The 16,672-nt window shown below is 37.6% G+C and overlaps 1 protein-coding gene across 5 annotated transcripts in view; it reads left to right on the forward strand.

Moving 5' to 3' along the window:
• The window catches only part of Syt7 (Synaptotagmin 7), a 171,288-nt gene that overhangs the window by 51,093 nt on the left and 103,523 nt on the right, over nt 1–16,672 (forward strand). For all 5 annotated transcript variants that reach the window (XM_070282430.1, XM_070282429.1, XM_043213381.2 and 2 more), the window contains one exon: nt 12,869–13,171. In XM_070282430.1, coding sequence (XP_070138531.1) covers nt 12,869–13,171 — 303 coding nt within the window. The remainder of the gene's footprint in view (nt 1–12,868; nt 13,172–16,672) is intronic.

Genomic DNA, 16,672 nt, shown 5'->3' on the forward strand with positions numbered 1-16,672 from the left:
TCGGATAAAGTTTCGAAGTTAGAGGTAAGGCGTCAATTCGAGAACCGGAAATGGAGTTCCGGTGAAAGTTTTGGAAGTTATGTGAACGATATAGCGATGCTGGCTCAGAGCATCAACATAGATGCAGAAGAAATGTTAAGTTGCATCATTGAAGGTATTCCTAATCAAGGGCTGCGTAATCAAGCACATATTCAATGTTTTGAAAATGTTGCACATACCAAACGTGCGTTTGCGGAGGTGAAGTTGCCTAAGTCTTATGGTGACAAAAAGGAGGCAGCAGTGAACAAGAACAGCAAGAACACGCGTTACTATAATTGATGTTAGTGATAAAGAGCAAATAGTTAGTAAGGCTGATGTTGAACAGAGAAGAATTAGTGATGTTAGTAAGGTTAATGATAAAAATCGGACAATAAGCAAAGAAATAAAGGAAGTAATAGTTAGTAATAAACAAAAGATTAGAAATGCAGTTAGGTTACAAGAAGAAACAAAATTTGACATTAATGTAGTGGAAAAAGAACTGATGAATATTAATATTGAAGATGAATCTGTAGAATACAAAATTGGTGAACAAGTGGATTATAAGGTTAGACAGCAATTTAATAAAATCATAGAAAATTGTTGTGTTAATAAACAAAAACCAAAGGAACCAGAGGTTAAATGTGAAATCAAGCTGGGGTTGGATGACTTGAAACCGTTTAGCAGTTCTCCGAGACGGTTAGCTTATACAGAGAGAGAAAAGTTACAGAGCATATTAGATAATTATCCATTATCCTTAATTGATGATTTATTGGACACATTAGTAAATAAGACTATTTTTTCGAAATTAGACCTTAAACATGGATACCTTTATTTGTTTGTGGAAAACGAATCAATTAAATATATATGACGCCGCTAGAGCAGTTGGAATTTATGCGGATGCCAATGGGCCTAAAAAACGCACCGGCGGTGTTTCAAAGATTTATCAATAAGATTTTTGCAGACATGATAAGAGAAGGAAAAGTGGTTATATACATGGATGATATTATGATCGCAAGTAAAGAAATTGAAGAACATTTGAGTGTACTTAAAGAATTTTTTGAAAGATTAGCAAGGAACAAATTAGAACTAAGAATGGATAAATGCGAGTTTCTGCAAGCGAGTGTTCGGTACTTAGGGTTTTTGGTGTCGAGTAAAGGAATACAAAGAAACGATAAAGGAATTGAAGCCATCAGAGATTTTCCAGTCCCCCATAAAGTGCAGAAGCTTTTTAGGATTGTGTTCATATTTTAGAAGATTCATAAAAATTTTTTCGAGGATTGCAGAATCTGATTTGATGGAAAAAATTGATTTGATTGATATGATTTGTTGAAAAAAGATTGCAAATTCGTGTTAAAAAAAAAAGAGTTAGATCGTTTGAAATGCTTAAAAGAAGCTCATAGAAGCACCGGTACTAGGTTTATATTATTATAAGGATGAGGTAGAACTACACATAAGAAGAAGTTGCATCCTATATTTTATTTTTCGAAAGCTACAACGAAAGATTAAGCAAAATATCATAGCTTTGAACTTGAAACGTTAGCCATTATTTATGCTCTACGAAGGTTCCGAATTTATGTGCAAGGTAGGCGGTTTAGAATTGTTACTGATTGTAATTCATTGTAACATTCATTGTTCACTTCAACGTGAAGTTAAACAGAATAGAACTTAACCCTCGTATTGCGAGGTGGGCGTTAGAGTTACTCGAGTATGACTTTGAGTTAGTTAATAAGTCGGGAAAGCTTATGCAACATGTAGATGCTTTAAGTAGGAATACTAACATATGTGTAGTGGAAACGGTGAGTTTTGAAGATAATTTAGTAATATGTCAAGCGAAAGATGAAAAATTAAAGAAAATTAGAATGAGGTTAGTAAAAGAAGACAAAATGTTTGAGATGAGAAATGGAGTAATTTATAGGACAGCAAATGATGGAAAATTGTTGTTTTATGTTCCTGAATAAATGGAAGACAAGATACTGTATAAATATCACAATGAGTAAGGTCACATAGGTAGATTTAAGATTATGGATGCAATTGTTAGGACGTATTGGTTTGCAAATATGAAAGAGAAAGTTGTTAGACATATTGATAATTGTTTGAGGTGTGTAGCTTTTCACCAAAGTCAGGAAAAGAAGAAGGATTATTACACAGCATTCCAAAAGGGGATGCATCATTTGAGATCATACATATTGATCACTACAGGCCAGTGAATAAGGGAAGGTCAAATAAACATATTTTTGTCGTCATAGACGGGTTTACAAAATATGTTAGGTTATACGCAACAAAAACAACAAACACAAAGGAAGTTATTATAGCATTGAAAGATTATTTTAGATCGTATAATTGACCGACTTGTATCGTCTCAGATAGGGGCAGTTGTTTTACATCTGAGGATTTTCAGAAATTTCTCGAAGAATATAATGTTAAGCACGTAAAAATAGCAACAGGGTTAACTCAAGCTAATGGTCAGGTGGAAAGAATTAATCGAATAGTAGTACCGATGATAGCGAAATTGGCAGACTCAGAAAAGGGATTGCATTCGGACACAGTTATTGAAGATATTGAGTTTTCGTTAAACAATACAAAGCAGAGAAGCATTGCGCAAATGCCGAGCAAAATGTTATTTGGAATCGCACAAAAAGGAAAAATTATGGATGAATTAAGGCAAAAGTTAGAAGAATTAGATAATACTGATAATGTTAGGAATTTAGACGAAATTAGGAAAAAAGGAACAGAGTGTCAAACAAAGTTGCAGAAAGACAATGAGAGAAATTACAATGAGAAAAAAAAGCGAGCTCAAAATACAAGGTAGGTGATTATATCGTAGTTTAGAATTTTGATTGTACTGTTGGCGTCGCAAGAAATTTAATACCCAAACATAAGGGTCCATTCGTAATAGACAAAGTTTTAGGACATGATATGTATTCAATTAAAGATGTTAAAGGCTTTCAATTGTCACGTATTCCATATCAAGGTGTTTGGAGTAGTCAGAACATTAAACATTGGATAGGTAAACGAAAATGAAACTCAAATATTATGTAAACTTTTGTAGTTAAATAATAGAATAAGCAAATAAGTCAAATATATGTAAGAAACCATTGTAAAATATTGCAAGATCAGGGGATCTTTAAATGTCAGGACGGCCGAATTGTAGCAGGATTGCTACTTATGGTAGATATATATTAGCTATAAGTGTATTGCATAACTGTAAACTGTTGTTAGTGTAAGTCGGTGTCGTTGCTTGTTTTCAGTTCTGGCTCTCTCTCTCTCTCTCTCTCTCACACAATCTCATCGCTCTCATTGCTTTTTCAGCGAGTAATGAGGGTTGATGCTGATCACGAGTTGAGGAGTCACTCGAACACCAGCAGCGATCGGAAGCGGATCTAGTCAAGACTAATAAAGAAATTATCAAAAAAAAAAAAAAAAAAGCAAAGTGTTGTATATTCCTACAATGTAGTGATTTTTTTTTTAATTTCAATAGTTATCACTAAAATGGCTTAACACATGAAATTTTATCCACCTGCTTTCACTTAATGCGAAGCAAATACAAAAAAAATTATGTTTTGGGTCGCGAAAGTACGATTAGAGCATAGATAAGAATCAAAATACAAACTAAGACCCTCTGCAAGGGTATAACAAGAAAGGAAAGCTAACTTCGGGCGGAGCCGAAGTTGATATACCCTTGCAGTTAAAACCGGATATATATCGCAAACATCGGATATAGTTGGCCGATACTTATGAGAATATGTTAATATAACCCAATTTATTATTATTCAAAATTTATTTATATTTTTATTTTATATAATTTATTATTATTCAAAATATTTATAGTTATCTGGCAGCTATAGGATATAGTCAGATGATCCCTATGAAATAAGTCATGTCGTACTATTTTGCCTAAAATTGCTTTAATGTAAAATTTGACTCTCTCAAACTCTAACAACACCAAAATTATACCATTTCCGATCAATCAGTTATATGGCAGCTATAGAATATAGTGGGCCGATCCCGGTATGGCTCCCGGTATCAATGGCATGAAGACGATATCTTTAAAACTGAGAGTAGTTTGCGTAGAAACAGACAGACGGACTTGCTCATATCAACTCAGGAGGTGATCCTGACCAAGAATATATATACTGTATAGGGTCGGAGATGTCTCCTTCACTGCGTTGCACTCTTTTGGACAAAATTATAATACTCTCTGCAAGGGTATAACAATCAACATAGTGTAATTATAACAAGAAAAGTCGGCTAAATTCGAATTTTCCAACAATATGGATATGGGTATGGATTATAAGCTACAAGTTTTTGTTCCATAAGTTTGCGCTTAACTAAAAAGTTATAACCATTGAACTACCGAACTGATCGGACGTGCTTTGTCCGAGCTCCGGGAAAACTGCACCATAATACAGCTAATCAAAAAACTGGGGTAACCCAATATAAGCGAAAAGACGCTGAACTACAATTTATTAAAAGCAATAGACAAGCTTTTTATAACAGTTGTGATGTGCTAAACCAAAAAAAGTGCATTGTTTAAAAAAAATAAGTGCCACGCAATGAGCAACGATCAAAAGAACGAGCGTAGAAGTTCATTGAACCAAAGAAACGGCTTCTACTCCCAATTTTCATCCCGCGATACCGAAGTGGAAAAATCGGCGATTAAGAGCAACCCGGCTTTACTGACCGCTGAAACTCAAAGGGCACGGTCTTGCTCACCCGCTCTGCTCACTCTGCTCGCAGTTACAATTTCTGCAATCACTGCGACAACCACTGCAACTCAAAGTACTGAACTACAATTTATTAAAAGCAATAGACAAGCTTTTTATAACAGTTGTGATGTGCTAAACCAAAAAAAGTGCATTGTTTAAAAAAAATAAGTGCCACGCAATGAGCTCATTGAGCAACGATCAAAAGAACGAGCGTAGAAGTTCATTGAACCAAAGAAACGGCTTCTACTCCCAATTTTCATCCCGCGATACCGAAGTGGAAAAATCGGCGATTAAGAGCAACCCGGCTTTACTGACCGCTGAAACTCAAAGGGCACGGTCTTGCTCACCCGCTCTGCTCACTCTGCTCGCAGTTACAATTTCTGCAATCACTGCGACAACCACTGCAACTCAAAGTACCGCGACGTCAACGAATACAGCGAGTACAAAAACAATAACTTCGGAAAGTGCCAAAGCGGCCACGGCCACACAGACTGGAATGGATCGCTACATCCAAATTGGGCGCAAGCTTAGCCCGCAGAGTAATCCGGCAGGCAATAAAACAAAAATTAACCGTGTCCTGAAGATCGAGGAGGTTGAGGAAAACCAACCAGCCCAAGACACCGAAAAAAAACCCAAGCCCCCTCCAATCTATATTAGGGAGAAAAGGTCGAGTGCCCTGGTCAACAAAATTGCGTCGTTGATCGGGAACGGTGACAACTTTCATGTTGTTCCGCTTATCAAAGGGAACATCCATGAAACAAAGGTGCAAACCTTTGCAAGCATTGTTCAGAAAAACTATTACTTGTACCAGCTGAAAAGCAGTAAGGGCCTACAAGTGGCAGTAAAGGGAATAGAACCTGATGTTACCGCCGCGGAAATAAAAACCGCCCTTAAAGAACAAAGCTTCGCCGCCAAGAATGTTATAAACATTCAAAATAAAGATAAAAAGCCACAACCCCTCTTCAAGGTCAAGCTCGAGCCAGGAAGCAGGTTGCTAAAGAGGAACGAAGTCCACTCAATCTACAATCTGCAATATCTTTTGCGTCTGAAAATCACTCTTGAAGAGCCACATAAACGCAACGGTCCAGTGCAATGCACTAATTGTCAAGAGTATGGACACACAAGGTCTTACTGCACACTTCGGGCTGTCTGTGTAGTCTGCGGGGACGCCCACAAGTCCGCTTGCTGCACTACAAACAAGGACAGTACCGTGAAGAAATCTGGAAACTGCGGAGGCAACCAAACGGCAAACTATAGAGGATGTACGGTGTATAAGGATTAAAGAGTCGCATGCGTCAAGTGACCGCAACGCGCAACCAAAATCCACAGAATGCGTACATTGCGTTACAAACTACGTCAGACGTCTTCGCCAAAGCTGCGAGATCCTCATTCGGTCCACTAACCACCACCAACGGCTTCTCCTATGCCGATGCTCAACGATCTGGAAGGGAAATTCCAATTCAGCCTAACTCTTAAAGTGCTCAACAGGCCCCAGAACAGCCACACAGCAAAACGAAAACTATGATGCTTACCCTCCAACAAAGTATGATGGAGCTTATGTCATTCATGAAAACGACCATGCAAACGCTTGTTCAAAACCAGAACATGGTGATACAGCTGCTCGTAGCACAACAGTCTAAATAATCTATGCAGGCGCTACGAATATCAATGTGGATCGCCAATGGTGTCTCACGGCATAAGCTAGAATTGTCACAATTCTTGACCGAAAACCATATTGACGTTATGCTACTGGTGGAAACGCATCTTACAAGCAAATACAACTTTCATATAAGAGGCTACACAATCTACCGCACAGATCATCCAGATGGAAAAGCCAACTGGAGTTCTAGAGAGAATCAGAGAACGCATTAAACACCATTTTCACAAAAGGTATGCAACAAACTTTTTGCAGGCCACATCGATACAAATTCAGTCAAGCAACGGGATGCCGGTGCCGGTGCCGTTTACTGCCCTCCTCGTTTCTCAATCTCGGAAGGACAATTTATGGACTTCGACAATTCACTTGGGGATCGTTTTATAGCCCCAGGAGACTACAACGCCAAACATACGCACTGGGGATCACATCTAGTGACTCCCAAAGGAAGGCAATTGTACAATGCAATTATAAATGTGAAAAATAAACTGGACGGCCACCCCGATAAGAAACTTTTCGGGATTCTGGGCTCGCAGCGACGAAGACCGAGTTGAATCATTCGCCACACATCTCCAAAGTGTCTTCCAGCCAAACCCAGCCTCAAATTCATTCCTCCTGACAGTAATTCAGCCAGAGTCCTCCCCGCAGCTAGCTGCACCTTCATTCCGTCCGAAAGAAATCGAAAAAGTCATAAGAGGGCTAAAACCAAAAAAGGCTCCCGGTGGTGACCTATTGACCCCAAAGATGCTGATCGAACTTCCAAAATGCGCTATAGAGGTCGTCTGTAAACTATTTAATGGAATCATTAATCTTGGCTATATTCACACACACACAATAGCACAAAAGACCACACAATTCCGTTTTCATACAGACCAATAAGCCTTCTATCTTGTTTGTCTAAATTGTTTGAAAAACGCTTGTTAACTCGCATAATACCACATCTGGAAACTAGCAACATTATCCCGGCACACCAATTTGGCTTCCAATGAAACCACGGAATCATCGAACAAGTGAACAGATTAACATCCGAAATACGATCAGCCTTCGAACAGCGAGAATACTGCAGCGCTATTTTCCTCGACGTATCTTAAGCTTTCGACCGAGTTTGGCTCATCGGACTCATGCACAAAATTAAAACGTATTTGCCAACATACACCCACAAGCTAGTGGAATCATACCTCTACAATTGGGTTTTCTCAGTAAGATGCAAAGCAGCTACTTCGGGCGACTACAGCATCGAAGCTGGAGTTCCACAAGGAAGCACACTCGTCCCGTGTCTATATGTTTTGTATACTGCGGATATTCCTACGATCGCACAACTAACAACGCCAACGTTCGCCGATGATACCGCTATCCTTAGTCGCTCCAGATGCCGAACGCAGGCCACAACCCAACTGGCTAATCATCTCATAATAGTTGAAAGGTGACTGTCCGACTGGAGCATTAAAATAAAAGAACAAAAGTGTAAACATATAACGTTTACTCTTAATAGACAAACATGCCCCCTGCTTTTACTAAACGGTATGCAGATCCCACAAGCTAACGAAGTAACGTACCTTGGCGTTAACCTTGATAGACGACTTACCTGGCGTAAGCACATCGAATGCAAAAAGATGCACCTAAAACTGAAAGCCAGCAGCCTCCACTGGATCATAAACTCACGATCGCCACTGTGCCTGGACTACAAGTTACTACTGTACAGTTCAGTCCTGAAACCAATCTGTACGTATGGCTCCCAGCTGTGGGGGAACGTGAGCTGCAGCAACATAGACATCATACAGCGCGCACAATCAAAAATCTTGAGAACTATCACTGGGGCACCTTAGTATGTTCGCAACAACAACATCCACCGGGATCTGGGCATCCTTGCAGTGAAAGGCGAAATCCAGAAGCAAAAAGAGTCATACCAAGAAAAACTGTCTTCGCACCCAAATTTTCTCGCTCGGGGATTGACTCGGGTTTCTAGCGTATCCCGCCTGAGACGCAACGACCTCCCAACCCAGCAATCGATTTTTAGGGACGTCTAACTCTGTATCAGTCAATATGACTGTTATCTTAGTTATAAATATAATTTTTAATACACCTCTTGTTAGTCTCGCAAAGAGAAGATTCAAAAAATTAAAGCTCTGTTTAAAAACAAAAAAAAAAAACACAAAACTAAAAAGTCTGAAAAGTCTATAACTCTATAAATTGTCCGATTTGGCTGCATTTTGATTTGTAGGTGCAAATTAGCCATTGAAACAGTTTGGCATTAAAACATTTTCCAAAAACATTAACGAACTGGCGCTTTCTAAAATTTTACGCAATAACGAATACCCGAATTTTGTTTGGGCAGACAGCCTGAAAAGTTAGAAAAATCTAAATTTTGTTCGCTGGCTTCGAAACGAAATCGCACGCACACATACAGCCGTGTATGTGAATCTGTGACACGCATACATACAAATATCAATCCAAGCGCAGACCAACCTTCTTCATCACGCTCCTGTCAGAGACTGAGAAACAGAAAGCATTTAATGAGAATATGAGCGTAAGATGAACGAACGATGAGCGTAAGAAACAGAGTAAGAACTCGCTCTGGGGCCTGCTGTATGGTTAGTGCTGATAAGCAGAGAAAAACAAGTTCAAGTCAGGCTCGAGACATCATTTTTTTTCCACTTCAAATCAGTTAGACAATGAACCTTAACCATGCTATTACCATCGGCATCCAGACATAAGAATAGACGTAAACCATTCACACGCCTTTATCGTCGATAGTAGGAATAAACAACGAACCCCGTTTTCAAATTAATAAACAAGTACTCTGGGTTCCTGGGAACCTGCATGTCAGAATAAAATTCCGACCAATCAAAATTATAAAACTAAAGTTAATTTCCGCTGCTAGCGTCGCAGTCACTGAGCAAAGCTATAGTTATAAGAATATTGAAAAATTAAAATCAGTTTCTAGTTGGAAATCCAACTGTTAGGAACATTATAAAACTCATTCTTAATAATTAAATAAACAATAAGAAAGGTATACCCTTGCAATTAAAACCGGATATAAATCGCAAAAATCGGATTTAGTGGGCCGATCATTATGAGAATATAATAATAAAACGAATTTATTACAATACAAAATCTTAAAAAAAAGCCTCAAGCTTCTATCTTTAAAAATACAAAAGGTGGTATTTTCACCAAATACTATTTCCAATCGTTCAGTTATATGGCAGCTATAGGGACTTTGTTTTAGCTTTGGTTATAATGTGACTCATAAGGATCGACCAACTATATCCGATGTTTCCGGTTTTATGTGCAAGGGTATATCAACTTCGACTCCGCCCGAAGTTAGCTTTTCTTTCTTTTTTTGATTTTTTATTGTAATAAATCATAAATAAGTGTTGCTCAATGAGTCTTTGTTCGAAAAGTCGGAGAGGAACCGTTTGCTTTGTTGGTATACAAATTTTGCTCTCTCTCAAATGTGGGGCAATATTTTCTGATCCCATTTGTTCTGTTCTTTCCAGGGCCGTTTGATTTTGTGAGACGATTCAAAAAGTCATTTGTGCATGTATGTGTGTATGTGAAAGTTAGTGGGTCTTGTTTCATTTGCCTTTGTGACATTTGGATATTCAGAGAAAATAATTAAAACAAAAATGAGACTTGAAATAAACAAAATTATAACTTTGACAAAATGTATCGTCATTTATCATTAAACGACTATTTTCTTTAGCAATGTAATGCTAAAAACGCCAAACTTGACTGCGTTTGCACATGTAGACTTGGCCATTCGGGCTACTCAAGTATCTGTTGAGGGAGCATTCTTACCTTTATTCTAAGCGCACGATCGAGTTCAATAAATACCCAAAACCTTACCTTTTTATTAGTTGCTAGGCTTTAAATAATTAAATAATATTTAAAAAGAAAAAAAAAGATTTAAAAAAAAAAAGCGAAAAAAAGTCTCTAAGCGAACGTCAATCATATCTATCAGTGAGCGATGTTCAGCATGCGAGCATTCTACGAATCTCTCAACGTTAAACACTCAACCGAAAACCAAAATCAAAAGAAAGTAAGTCACCTGCTCTTAGAGAGAAAGATTGTCAACAATTTTTTCGGTTATTCTCTTAAACTGAACATTAGAATAAACAAGAAAGGAAAGCTAACTTCGGGCGGAGCCGAAGTTGATATACCCTTGCAGTTAAAACCGGAAATATATCGCAAACATCGGATATAGTTGGCTGATCCTTATGAGAATATCATAATAAAACCAATTAATTAAAATAAAATATCTAAAAAAAAAGTCCCAAGCATCTTCAAAAATACAAGAGTTGGTATGTTTAACCAAATACCTTTTCCGATATCAACTATAAGATATAGTCGGCCGATCGTTATGAAATTCGGTAGGTCGGATTAACAGACCAAAAATATTATCTGTAGTAAGTTCCAGCTTTCCATCTTCAAAAACACGAAAGTTGGGTCATTTCCGATCGTTCAGTTATATGGCAGCTATTAGATATAGCCGGCCGATCCTTATGAAATTTGCTAAATTCGTGCCTCTCTTACTCAAAAAACAACAAAGTTGCAGCATTACCGATTAATCAGCTATATGGCATCTATAGGATATAGTCGGCCGATCCCGTCTTTTCCGACTTTTATACTGCGTGCGAAGGAAAGAAGGGTGAATGCGAGTTTCAAGACAATAGCTTCAAAACTGAGAGATTGGTTTGCGTAAAATCAGACAGACGGACATGCTTATATAAACTCAAATGCTCCATAGATGCTCCAATATCGGTTTCTAAGAAAGAATACCATAAATGAATTTAATGATAGCCATTATGGGCCTGTGTCTTTAAAAAATGTTTGGAAAGACGCATATTTTGGACTCGGTTCTCAAGTCGTTCTGTTTTGGATAAAGTCGGATGTTCGGAAGTAACTTAAGTTACTTCGAGCCTTCGAGTTAGAGAAATCCTGGAAAAACCGGAGATTGTCGATTAGCGTTGGATATTTTTGGAGCATAACGTGGCAATGGTCCATATGGAAGATGATCAGCTTAATAAGATAGCTTACTGGTCCTGAAATTTCACTGCAGGACAAGTCAAGATGGCCGTCGCAGATCGGAACCGCTGCAACCAACCAATGCTATGTCACAACGATATGGTACAGACGGAATTCAAAATTAACGTTAATTAACCTCGACCTGAAATAAAAAGAACACTCGGACTAAAAAACAGTGTCGAGATCATCATTCATTCATTTCATTTGATTATTCAAAGACGAAATTTTAATAGATTTATATATTTCCATGTCACTACCAAGTTATGTACCTTATGCTATCACGAAATTTTTTTTGTATATTATGCGTGTCATTTTCTGATGTACGTTGAATTCAAGATCGTTGACGTATATTCCCTTGGAATCACGGCCTTTACATCGAATTATTTATTAATTGGAAACTCAAGTCGACTGCGTAAACGCGGGATAATGGAAGGCACCGGACATGAATGAGCAAAGCAGTTTTAAATCGCTGGGCCATTTGCAGATCGATATTGGAAAATATGGATCCAGGAATATCTATCCACACTAACAAGAAGGACGAACTTTGCTTGCAAATGCGATCTAATTCTTGTCATGGATGAAACTATTAAGCTGAATCGCCATAAGAAGTACGATAAATCCCTAGATGTTCATCGTACCAAGGACGGAGTGCCCTGCGGTAAAGTTGGATAAATTGGACATCATGAGAGTTGGTAATTCTCGGCGTAGATACTAGGAAGAATTGCGAGATGGGGAAAGTAACAAAGATATGTTCCCATATAAATTTGGTATTAAGCCTGTATAATGTTATTTCGAATGTATGTAGTTTCCCAACACTAAAAAGGGAACTTATTTGGTGTTGAACGCATGATACAATTATATGAGGTAGTCCATTCGTTGACTTAAGTCCCTTATTTTAATTTTAACATAGTAAGCGTCACAGTCATTTTTTTTGCTTGGCCAATAAAAGGTTAAAGTTTTGAAAAAAAAATCACCTTTCAGTTTGACAGTTTAAAATTAAGGGACCAAACCCGAACGATATGCCAGTGGAATGGACTACCTTATATAATTGTATCATGGTTGAATGTATAATTTTTATTTTATATGTCAATAAAGATTATAGCGCTCGATTTACGTGAAAGGCTTACGGGACTTAGGAGTGTCGGAAACCCTTTTTCGGAAATGAGTCGATATATACTTTATAAGGTCGCAGATGTGTCGTTCACTTCGTTAGACGCGTTTAACCAAAATTATAATTACCTCTGCAAAATGGTTTAGTAAGCATCTTTTCAAATTTTATAAAGATATTCATTGAGTTATTCGCGTATTATTTGCATTAACACAGTCTAATGTGGAAAAAAGAAATTTATTCTATAAGAAGGAGCTATCGATTGGGGTAAAAGCTATCGTGTTCTTCTTGTTTCTAATAAAATCCTTTTTACTTTATTAAAAAAATACAATAGTTAAATTGCTACTTTAATTTCAGAACAAGAGTATCTCCTTGACGGATATGTATCTTGACAGTACGGATTCAAGTGAAAATGTTGGACAAATTCATTTTTCTTTGGAATATGATTTTCAAAATACAACTTTAATATTAAAAGTTCTACAAGGAAAAGAACTTCCAGCAAAAGATTTGAGTGGAACTTCCGATCCGTACGTTCGAGTCACTTTACTGCCAGATAAAAAGCATAGATTGGAAACTAAAATTAAAAGAAGAACACTAAATCCACGGTGGAATGAAACATTTTATTTCGAAGGATTTCCCATACAAAAACTTCAATCTCGTGTAAGTTAAAAATTTTGGTTTATTGTTATGGAAAATTTGTACCCTAATTTTAAAGTTATAAGTAGATTTTAAATAAAAACCAGAAACGAAAGCTTACTTCGGCCGGAGCCAAAGTTGATATTCCCTTGCAGTTAAATCCGAAAACATCGGATATAATTCATCAATCCTTATGAGAATATTATTATATAACCAATTTATGACTATAAATCTAAAAAAAAGTCCCAAGCTTCGATCTTTAAAATAACCAAAGTTGGTATTTTTACCAAATACCATTTCCGATCGTTTAGTTATATGGCACCTATAAGATATAGCTTGCCGATCGTTATGAAATTTAGTAGGTTAGATCAACTAGGTTAGGCGGTTGAGGCGGCGATGTGGTGCCAGTCTCTGAACCCCCTCATCCACTTGAGCCTCTGGAGCTCCATCTGATACCGCACAGGCAAGAGGTCCCTCAAGGGTGGAGAGGTCCCATGGAGTACTACCCTTACTAGGAGTACTATCCTAAGCCATGACCTCAGATTGGATCCGGCTTTGATTAATTGTGCAGGGATAATGTCATCTGGGCTTGAAGATTTAAAAGGCTTGAAGCTGTTTATCGCCCAACTGAGATACCTACTACTGAAGAGGTATGCCAGGGATTTTTAGGATTTAAGAGATTGTCAAAGACATTTTTGAGATTCTCCATCACAGTATTCTCTGCCCTTGCCAAGTCTCTCTCCTCTGAAGTGTACCCTTCCAGGATATCCTCTTCTTCATCCAATATTCCTTCCTAGTGCCCCTCTTTGATCGGCACCTCCAAGTCTGCCTCCAGTTCCTTGGCTCGTGCTTTGCTCTTGGCATCGGGCTTGTAAAAACGGACCGATACGTGCTCGAATGTGTATTTGATCCGGTGCTCCGATTCTTCCAGGATCTTCACGGCCTCCTCGTTCATAGTGAAAACAATCTGCCTTCGCAGTCCTACCGCCACTTCTACCTTAGCGACTCTCCAGTCCGCCGTTGCACATCCTCAGCATCGCCAGGATGGTGTTAGGGTCGGCCGACTTTTCTGTTAGCCATACTCGCGTCTCGGTTTACTTGGCGTCTCCGCCCAGTCAACCGCCACTAGTTTTGCTCCGGGGTAGATCTCTCCAAGCGATACTATCATTCGCTTGTACATCTCCACAGATCGCGCGTCTTGGCAGGCTATCACCTTGACCCTACCCTGGTACCCTGGTCCTGCTTCTTCGCATCCTGGCGGGGGTTCTTCGGAAAGACTAACTAAAAATAGAATCTGAACGAAGTTTCACCTTTCTATCTTCAAAATTACGAAAGTTGGGTCATTTCCGATTGTTCAGTTATATGGCACCTACAGAATATATAGTTGGCCGATCCTTATGAAATTTGATGGGTCGTATTATTTTTTCAAATATAGCACTTATTCAAAATCCTCTCTAACTCTAAAAACAACAAAGTTACAGCATTTCCGGTTATTCAGTTATATGGCAGCTATAGGGTATAGTCGACCGATCACGGTATTGGTATTTTTATCAAATACCATTTCCGATCGTTCAGTTATTTGGCAACTATAAGATAAAGTTAGTTGATCGTTTTAAAATTTGGTAGTTTGGATCAACTGTCCAAAAATAGAATATGTACGAAGTTCCAACTTCCAACGTAAAAATTTTATCTTTTTTGTTGAAATATATTAAAGATCTATTTTTTTTTTTTCAAAAGCTACAATTTTTAAATCGGTTTAAAATAACGCTCTTAGGAATCTTTAAGAGCAAAAAAGTCCCGAAAAACCGTTTTTTCTAAATAAATCAAGATTTTGAGGGTGTTAGAAAAATTTCAAATACGGTTTTATACTATATTCGACCTAAAGAACAATTCCTACTAGGTCTCTTCAAAAGTTCCAAATCACTGTCGCACTATGTGTTTGAAAAAATATATTTTTATTTGAGTTCCGGTTTTGATACAGTGTGATTCTTTAAAACTGCTTAGAATTTCAGAACAACTGCTTAGAATGTTAGAATTTCAGAACCAACTTATCTTTGGGGCCCTAAGTCCTTTTCATACCTTTGCAGAGGGTATTATAATTTTTGTCCAAAAAGTGTGCAACGCAGTGAAGGAGAATTCTCCGACCCTATAAAGTATATATATTCTTGATCAGGATCAGCTCCTGGAACTTGGAACGATCGGTCGACTATATCTCAAAGCTGACATATAACTGAATGATCGGAAATGGTTTTTGGTAGAAATACCAACTTTGATATTTTTGAAGATAGAAGCTTGGGACATTTTTTTTTATATATTTTATTGTAATTAATTGGTTTTATGATGATATTCTCATAAGGACCGGCAACTTTTATCCGATGTTTGCGATATATATCCGCTTTCAAACGCAAGGGTGTATCCACTTCGGCTCCGCCCGAAAATAGCTTTCCTTTATTGTTATAGCTACCCTTGCTGAAGCTTTTTGCAGATCAAAGCTCGAAAGAAGCTTTTCTCTCTGAGAGGCTTTGTTTTCTGAAGAGAATAGATTGAGTCGGAACCTTTTACTTAAGGTGTCAGTTGACATGGCTTTTGGTGTCAATTAATGGAGGTGACAAGAAAATGTGAAATTTCCTGTGAAGTGGGTTTCCATTTAAGAATGGTTTGAGCTGTTTAGTTTAATTAACTTAAAAGGAGTGTGAAAGATTTGAGTCGGGATTCCTGTTAACCCAAATATTGTTTTGGTTTTCAATCTAAAGTGACTCTTAGAAATTGGAAATCTGAAATGAGACTGTTTTCAGCCGAATTGGAATAATTAATTGTTTATGTTTTTACAAAAATTGGAATGAGTCTATTTGCAGCTGGATTACGAATTTCAATACAAAAGGCTTCAGCTTCGGTTTACAAAATTTACTGATATACACTTAAAGAAATTTTGTTGATATGTTACTTCCCCATCCTTAAGAATTTAGCCTGTCCTCAGGCGGTTAGTTTGGGATATAACTGTAGGTCATGTTCTTTATTTTCTGAACTTTTAGTTTCTTCTTCGGGATTAATAACCTTTTGTTTTTTATAATTAATTATTACCCTTTTTGGGATGTTCTTAATTTTATAAATCAACAAGAAAGGAAAGCTAACTTCGGGCGGAGCCGAAGTTGATATACCCTTGCAGTTAAAACCGGATATATATCGTAAACACCGGATATAGTTGGCCGGTCCTTATAAGAATATCATAATAAAACGAATTAATTTCAATAAAATATCTAACAAAAAGTCCCAAGCTTCTATCTTCAAAACTACCAAAGTTGGTATTTCTACCAAAAACCATTTCCAATCGCTCAGTTATATGGCAGCTATAGGATATAGCCGACCGATCTTTATGAAATTTGGCATGTCGAATAAGTTTGCCAAAATTTGCTCTCGTTTAAAATTTAAACTCTCCAAATTTCATAAGGATCGACCGACTATATCCTATAGCTGCTATATAACTGAACGATCGGATATGATCCAACTTTCGTGTTTTTGAAGATA

This window comes from Drosophila bipectinata, chromosome 4 (assembly GCF_030179905.1).
Source record: "Drosophila bipectinata strain 14024-0381.07 chromosome 4, DbipHiC1v2, whole genome shotgun sequence".
In the NCBI taxonomy this organism is placed as follows: domain Eukaryota; kingdom Metazoa; phylum Arthropoda; class Insecta; order Diptera; family Drosophilidae; genus Drosophila; species Drosophila bipectinata.